An 8,759-nucleotide genomic window follows, 5' to 3' on the forward strand; every position below is an offset into this window, starting at 1 on the left:
GGTTCTGCAGCCACGTGTAGGCCAGAACAGGAATGGAGGGCAGATTTCCTTTCCTTACAGACATGAGTGAATCAGGTGGGGTTTTCGGGCAAATTCACAGAAATGGGAAAGAAACATAATTTCAACAAATGCGTATTACTAAAAATAATTTATTGTCAATATTAAATCCATAAAAACATGGTCTTATTTAGCATAAAAATTGACAGCATGGAAAAACATTGTCTGTTCCATAACTCGAAATAAATATCAATAACTTAACATTTTAAAACTCATTTTACACATTGTGGAAACTGTCACATTTTGTTACACAAAGACATCACAACAATAAATATCAATAAAGTAGGGTAGCTGAAATTGGTTGAAATGTTGTCCATTTAGCAGGGCACAAATGGAAAGGTCAGCGTGGCTCTGGGTTTAATGTTCTGCAAACCCACTTCCTGAATGCCTGACAGCACATTCCAAATCAGACTCTCCACACACTGAAAATGTAACGTTGCATCAGAGGAAAATAACACAGCCGTAAATATCAATAAATTAAAAATAAATAAAAATAAATAACCCAACAAGTCATCCATTGTTCTCTCATCATTAAAGTAAAGTATAAAATTCATTACAGATATCCATAAATAAATATAGTCTTAAATGAAAATTCTTTAAAATAAATATTCATTGTTCCCAGTCTGTAATAGAAAAGTTTTTTCACTTTCTTCTCCTGATTTGTGCCATTACGGAAGTCATCTGTTGTAATCGGGCCCTGGTCTCAGTGCGGATTATTTCCCAGGCACATTGACTGAATTTCTGAAAAAGAAAATTATTCAGGAAAATGGATTACAGAATGAATAGATTCCAAAGGGGTGAATTAACGTACAATGCCAATAACCACACAGTCAATCATCAATGGTCCTACCTCCTGATTGAGGAACTTTTCCAGTTTCCTGAAGTAATTGTGAATGGTGAAGTTTCTCCTCATCTTGTGCTCTGACTTCTGTTTCCTGACACATTCTTCCAGCTCACTGAGCTGCCGATCCAGGATCAGCCGGAAATGTTCTACCTTGTCTCGGGCCCATGTGACTGAGCCCAGATTCATGCTGTAGATCTTGTTGATGTGTCGCAGAGTTTGATGGACAATCTGGATCCTGTCCTGTGTCTATACAAAATATACACAATGTCATGAGAGAGATTCCATTCCCCATAAGGCATAGTATGATACAGGCCACAAACAAATAAGGCTAAAAATGTTCAAATGGTAAATGTTCACCTTCAGCGACTTAAAACGGGATCAGGCCTATGTATATTGAAAACAAACATTGCTATTTCTTCCTTCATAGGATGTGGGCATCACTGGCAAAGCCAGAATTTGTTGCTCATCCCTAATTGTATTTGACATGAATATTTCAGATAACATTTTAGAGTCAACCACATGATTGTGGGTTTGCAGTCACTTGTAGGCCAGACCGAGTAAGGAGAGCAGGTTTTCTTTCCTTAAAGGTCATTAATGAACCAGATGGATTTTTACAAGAATCTATGACAGTCCCATTGCTGAGATTAGCTGTATTTCCAGATTTATGAATTGAGCATGAATTCGACTGGCTGCCCTGGTGGAAATTGAACAAAAGTTCCCAGAGCATAACACCAGGCCTCGGGATTATTAGTCCAGTGGCATGAGCACTGTGCCACTATTACCTCCTAAACATTATTGGGTCAATAATAATTGCAAATAACCAATGGGAGTTTTTAAAAATTGGAGATGTTTTGGATACAAACTGGACTCCTTTCGATGAAGCAGAGAGGCCCGAGGTCATCCGATTTACAATAAAATTTAGACTCTTTGTTCAGTATAGAACCAAGCTGAATGCAGACCATACACACCAAAATTATCAAAAGAAATGAAGGGTGAATACGATGCATGAGAATTAATGCCAGCTATCGTAAAGGGGAAGCTAAAAATGGGTCATAAGAATATAAAGAATGTGGAGATGCCGGTATTGGACGAGGGAGGAGAAGATACGAGTCCAAGATGTTTATTTGAAAACTGTAATTTGAATTTGGCTCCAGTTGAGAAGGAGATGCTTCAAATGTTACAGTAAAGGGAGAAGTAGTAAAGAAATTGGATGGGATAAAACTCGATAAAAAGGGGGTATCACTGTGGCGGTGCAACTGGGAATGTTGCTGCTTGTCCTCAATGCACCTGTCAAAATTCCAGGATCAAAGAGGGACGAGATTTCTCAGGTGAGTAAGACCTGGATGGAAGTCCTGGAGAGGTGAGGATTGTAGGAGATATGGGAAAATGGTCAGAAGCATAAGGTTGCTGTTCTTCCATCACATCTTGCACTGCAATGATGCCGGGTCACTTGACCAGTCCAGTACTGCCTTTGAATGAGAGACATACCCACAATTCCACCTGACCCCACCTACAATACTAGCAACCTGGAAGCAAACCGACAACATGACTTTCTGGATTCCCACTTGCCGAATCCCCTCATTCCTACTGGTTGTGTAAAGTTGTCAGTGGGGATAAGTCCCTTATATGGGCATTAAATCTGTGTCCCCAAGACCCTCCAACATCAGTTAATGGGAACTGTTTTCCCTTGACTGCCTTTCGGAAACAGCCAGAATCCTGAAATATTCTGCACTCAGGCTGTTTCCCAAACATGTAATGTACATTGTTAACGCAAGGGATATTTCAATTCCATTGAGTCACATAAGAGTCACATAAGAGTCACACGCTGCATGGAGGCATGTTGAATTTCATTGCACTTTCTATCATTTTGAAGTTGAAATGTTTTGTAATACTCTTCTGCAAATGTTATGAACAATTCATATTTTTGTGGTGAAAGTTAGTGATCAGAAGAATGAAAGTGTAAGGGACAGGGAGATACAGAAAATACAATAGTTCGCGGGCATCTGATCATTCGAACAAGAGGGCTTATTGGAGATGAAGGAATGGTTCGAGGGACGGATATAATTTCAGGGGGTTCGAGATAGAGATAGTAAGTGCGGTAACAGTGAAATTACTGAGTGAGTTAGATACAGAGTGAAATGCAATGACAGAGAATTCTGCCATTGTCACAATGGGTGGAAATCACACGATTTAAAATTCCTGCAGTTGCCATTTCCGATCAGATTGTTGATCTAACTTTCTATAAAACCTCTGTCTAAATAAAATGAACCGAGATTTTACTCACCTCCAATCCCTTCGAAAGTTTCACCAGGTCCAAGGGCTTGGATTTCAGGAAGTGTCTCTGTTTAATGCAGTGTTGGGGGAAGGAGCCACCCTGAGAGGAGAAAAAATATAATCAATTATAAATCCCCAGAAATGTCCCCTGATTTGACATTTCACACGCTGCTCAGAATGCAGCTTTAACTCACCATTTGATTGAGTTTGCTGAGTGTGTGTGTGTTGAGAACTTGCTGTAACTGCAGCCTCTCACAGCCCAGACTGAGGGTCAAGGACAAGAAGAGCGACATGATCCAAAATCTCCAAATACTCGCCAATGCCATGACCGACCGAGTCAGAGTGAAACACCGAACTGAGGATAAGACACCGACCAAATCCGGGTTCAACTCCGAACAAATATTTTTAAACGAATGAAAATGTAAATAGTTCCGCTTCTGAACCCCGAGTGAACGGCTGAGCTGTTCAGTTCTCTTTCCGTGTGTCTGTCTGTCTCTCTCTGTGTATCCGTGTATATAGGTGGACTGTGCTGGGAGGAACTGTCTCTGCCATGCTGTCTCAGGGGCTGGCGATTACATTGGAAAAGTGAAATCTGGTAGCTGGAGTTTTGGAAGTTCTTCAGTAGAGGAATAGTTAATCTGCTCCCTGTCTGAGGTAAGGAATCGGAAAGCTGGAGTTTCCGGAACCAGGGACTGAAAGCTCCCGGAGAGAAAAATCACAAACAGCGCTCGGTTCCAGCTCAAAGTTCCAACAATCGGAATCAATATTATTAATATCCATTTTGTGAAAACAGATTATTGCATTCAAAGTTATTTTGATTCACATTAAGGGGACAAGAAAAGTTGCGGTTGGTCAGATGGTTGGATTTTGAGGCTGTTCTTCTTGAGTTCTCTGTCCGAAGGCGGGCCCAACCCATTTTCCCACAAGAGCTCCATAAGATGATCATTACATTCAGAAATGACACTCAATGTGCCCGTGACACAGGTAAACTCTCCCTCCTCCTTGTCGCTCTGTCCGCAGCCTTTGAGATGGGCGCGCAGACCATCATCATTCAACTCTCTCCCCCACGGTGCAACTGATGGGGAGCACTCTCTCTGCCTCTCATTCTTACTGAAGTCATTGTACCCTGAGAATATCCAGAATCGCATCTTTTCTCCCCCACACTCCACCACGCACCTCACCTTTCAGCCTCTGCTGTCCATGAGGATCTCTCCCTGCTCCCTTTTCTAATTCTCATCTCCACGCTGCCCCATGGGGACATCACTCACCATTTACCCATCACCCCTGTGCTGGTTGAATTACGTTGGCTCCTGCTTCAGGAATGCCTTGATTTTAAAAATCTCACCCAAATTTTCAAACTCCGCCAGTCCCTCATCCCTCCCTATCTCTGTAATCACCTCCAGCCGCGAATCCCTACGAGATACCTGCTCCGCTCCAATTCTTACCCCGCGCCCCCCCCCCCCCCACCGCCCCCCCTTCCCAGAATTCCCCATTTTCATTCAACCACCATGGGTGGTGTCTCTTCAGCTGCTCAACCCTCAAACTCTGTAATTTCTGCCCTAAACCTCTCCGCCCCTCTTTACCCCATTTAAACGCTCCTTAAAATCAACTTCATTCAAGTTATTGCTCACCTGCCTCAGTATCTCCTCGTCTGACTGACTAGCCAATGTTTCTGGATAACACGCCTGTGAATCACTTTGAACCATCAATCTCTCTCTATAATGATGAGTGCTTGTTACTGATGGGCTGTCTCTGATTTCCCCCCTCTCAGGCTCACATTCCCCTTTATCCTTCACTCAGTCCCCTTCTCCTCAATGTCTGCTTTCTATTTCTCTCTCCGATCAGAGTTGCTCCTTCAAACAGATTCAAATTCAATCTCTCCCGGTCCCTCTCTCCCCTCAATATCATTCCCAGTTTCAACTCACCATTTGATTGAGTTTGCTGAGTGTGTGTTTGTTGAGTACTTGCTGTAACTGCAGCCTCTCGCAGCCCAGACTGAGGGTCCCGGTCAAGAAGAGCGACACCATCCAAAATCTCCAAATCCTCGCCAAAGCCATGACCAACCGGGTCAGAGGGAAAGCCCGATGTGGAAGAGGAGAAACCGGCGGCTTTGGTGGTTCAGCGGCGAGAACGGTTCTTGCGAAGAGAATTCAAGTGGAATTGGAGCCGCTTGTGATCCGGGAGCGAGCGCCTGTGTTGCCGAATAGTGTGAGTGTGGATTCTGCTGCGAGCTGGCACTGGCACTGCCAGGCTGCCCGCTTTAATGTGCGCCCATTACATTGCAAAAGTGAAAATGGGCTGCAGGGGTTTTGGGAGAGCTGCGGGAGATCAATAGTTTGTGCGGTTTCTGTGTGAGGTCAGGAATGGGAAAGCTGGAGACTCCCGAAGCAGCGAGTGAGAAATCCCCGGGAGAAAATCACAAGCAGCGCTCGGTTGCAGCTCAGTGTTGTGTGGGCTTCACATCACCCGGGGGGGCACTAAGGTGCTGCAGAGGTGGGCTCTGTATTGGGGGGCAGTGTGGACATGGATTGGGGGCTGCATTTGACCATCCGGATTACAGAGATACCGAGAGCGGCGCATTTTAGTGCGGAGATTCGGCCCCATTCCCTCTGATATCCCCGCTATGTTCACATCGCGTTTGTCCTGTTAACACTTCCCAGCTTGAACATTGCAGAGAGACCGGCTCAGAGCCCAGGCTCGCCGCTTAATGGAGACTGACTCCGCTCCCATTGAGCTGCCCCACAATCTGCTCTTTAACTGCAAGAAGTTGCTCATTTCTCGCTTCTTTTCTGCAGCCATTTCCAAACTCTGACTGTGAGAATATTGAATCAGTTCCGATTCTGAGTGGGAAAGTGATCCCGCTCCCTTTCCTTTCGCCCCGTTTGTTTCTCCTTTCTGTCCCGGGAAAGTGTCCGCCTCACTTTCTCTCTGGAAATGAGCCTTGTGTCAGTTTGTGCCGAAAGCGAAAGTGCCTCAGGGAAAGTGAGGCGTTTTGTCATTTCCGACAGTGGGGAGAGTTTGTGAAGAGAGCGGCTCACACTGAGAGGGCTGAGGCGAGGGGCTGCCAAAGGTTTTCTGATATCCGGGATTAACCCATGGGAATGGCACCGAATCACTGTCAGATGGAACTGGGATCCGAATCTTCAGTCCGGGTGTCGGTGGGAGTGAGATCCCACAGAACCAACTGTATCATAGAATCCTAGAGTGCAGAAGGAGGCTATTCGGCCCAAAGCGTCTTCTCGCCGACCACAATCCCACCCTATTCCGTAACCCCACATATTTACCCTGCTACTCGCCTTGACACTCGGGTTAATTCAGCACGGCCAATCCATCGAACCTACATATCTTTGGACTGTGAGGGGAAACCGGAGCACCCGGAGGAAACCCACGCAGACGCGGGGAGAATGTGCAAACTCCACACATTGAACATAGAACAGTACAGCACAGAACAGGCCCTTCGGCCCACGATGTTGTGCCGAGCACACAGTGAGCCGCGGCTGGAATTGAACCCGTGTCCCTGGTGCTGTGAGGCAGCAGTGCTAAGCACTGTGCCACCATGCCGCCCCTTTCTGCAGACCGGAGACACAATGCAATTTTCAATAATGCTGACAGGAATAAACTAATGGTAAATAAAACTGTCGGAATTGTAAAGGAGGGTCAGGAATGTCGAGGAAGAATTTTACAAACAACATTAGCCAGAAACATGCCCGGAAAGAACAAGACCTATGGCAGCATGTCCACCTTCACCCGGTAAAAATCTCCGCTCCATTCACAGATACCTGGGACCAATTTAATTTCTTTAATGCTTTCATGAGATATGAGCGACTCTGCAGGGCATCATTTGTTGCTCATTCCTAATTGCCCCGCAGACGGTGATGGTGAGCCGTTTGTTTTTTACTTGCTGCTGTCCTTGTGAAGGAAATAAACCTATAGGAGTGTTGGGAAGAGATTTCCAGGATGTTTATCCAGAAAGAGTGAAGGAATGGTGATGTGGTCCCGAGTCGGCAAGCTGGGTGGCTTGAAGGTGAACTTGCAGGTTGTGTTCTTAATATGCGTTTGCTATTTTTGATCTTCTAGAGGGTAGAGGTGGTGGATTTGGAAGGTGCTGTTGAAGGAGCCTGAGTGGGTTGCTGCAGGGAATCTTGTAGATGGGACACACTGCTGCCACTGTGCGGCGGTGGTGCGGAAGTCAATGTTTAAGTTCGTGAAAGGAGTGCAGACTTCCGGGTATAGATATTATACAATGAGTGGAGATTTCATGCTATGTAGAAATTGAAGACAATTGTACAGCTGTTTCTTTATCCTCACTTTTCACCCTTTCCGCCTCCACCACCCTTACCGAAATTGAGAGGTTATTGCAAAACTTTCTGCTCCAATTTAATTGCCAATTAATAAATGTGACGTGAAGCAGCACAACGGGACGGTATATACAAATTCATTTAAAAAAATACATTAAACTGTTAATTTATGCACTTCTGCTTTTATTTGGATGCAGAATAACTCATTCACGATATCTGTTGACCCAAACCATAGATATTTTAATGAACTTATCAGTTTACCCTCTGTTAGAATCCTGCTTTAAAATGACTGAAAATGAGCTTTAAAAAGACAGGTCCATTTTCTGCTGAATCTGGGGTGCAATATTTATTTTCTTTTCAAATTCAAAAGTTACATTGCCAATCACTTCATCACAGGTCTATTGCTGTCCTCACACCAAAATGACTCAATTTTATTTCTGGAGCCTTATTGAAGGCCTGTAAACAATTTCAATGGTGAATAATTTACCCGGGGTTAGCCAGTTTCGTGTGGGCCCAGTTTTCAGTATAATTGTTTCACAAAAGGCTTACATCCATGTGACACCCTCACTGGTCACAGAATATCTCAAGCATTTCACAGCTGATGGAGTGGCTTTGAGGTACATTGACTGTTGTAATATAGGAAACACATGAGCCAATTTATGCTTCATACTCCCACAAACAGCACTCTGATAACAGACAGAGAACCTGGTTTAATGATATTGATTGTGGGTGTAAAGGGGAAAATACAAGGGGGTCACACTTTAAAATGGCAATACAAGAAAGCACACTCTAAAGTGGCTGCCTGGCACACACAGGGTTAACTGGGAAAGAAGCCGGAAAAGCAGACACAGGCTCCCGCTGTTCAGAAATAACGTCAAGCCAAAATCCTAACAGACAAGCCACTTCCAAAGTACAGACAGTGACTCATAGCAAACAAGCACCTCAGGAAGCCAAAGCCAAGGGTCAAACATCTTTTAAGATAAGGAAACCCCTAAACAAAGAGCCTAGATTAACGTTACAGGAACGCGGGAAATATGAATGCGAGGGAACCGATTAGCACCTGAACAAGACGAAACTAGCCATTGATAGACACAGACATAAGGAGATGTACCCATTCATAAAATGCTAAATGTCTATACCTGTTTGTACTCTTGTAAACATGAGGAAATGTACCCATTCATAAAATGTTAAATACTTGTACTCACTTAAACAATGTGATAATGTTCGAATCACTGGTATACCCATTGTGTAAAGGGTAGAAAAATGAACCGCTCCCGACATACTAT

General features: G+C 44.3%; 1 protein-coding gene across 1 annotated transcript; it reads right to left on the minus strand.

Annotated features, from left to right (window-relative positions):
• Window positions 1-699: 699 nt before the first annotated feature.
• LOC144500267 (interferon alpha-B-like) lies at window positions 700-5,232 on the minus strand. Its single transcript, XM_078222945.1, has 4 exons — window positions 5,101-5,232; window positions 3,186-3,275; window positions 908-1,147; window positions 700-798 (listed from the first exon to the last, which is right to left on the minus strand). Exons 1-4 carry the CDS (start codon window positions 5,230-5,232, stop codon window positions 700-702), a joined length of 561 nt encoding a protein of 186 aa, XP_078079071.1.
• Window positions 5,233-8,759: the final 3,527 nt, after the last annotated feature.

The sequence above is a fragment of the Mustelus asterias genome, chromosome 11 (genome assembly GCF_964213995.1).
Source record: "Mustelus asterias chromosome 11, sMusAst1.hap1.1, whole genome shotgun sequence".
Lineage (NCBI taxonomy): Eukaryota > Metazoa > Chordata > Chondrichthyes > Carcharhiniformes > Triakidae > Mustelus > Mustelus asterias.

Bases quoted from the DNA above. Each gene is read 5' to 3' on its own strand.
- LOC144500267 (XM_078222945.1), bottom strand. From the start codon at position 5,232: ATGGCTTTGGCGAGGATTTGGAGATTTTGGATGGTGTCGCTCTTCTTG. The intron at 3,276-5,100 runs GTGAGTTGAAAC...TTCTCCTCTCAG, and splicing joins TCAGCAAACTCAATCAAATG to GGTGGCTCCTTCCCCCAACA. The intron at 1,148-3,185 runs GTGAGTAAAATC...TATTTTGTATAG, and splicing joins AACTTTCGAAGGGATTGGAG to ACACAGGACAGGATCCAGAT.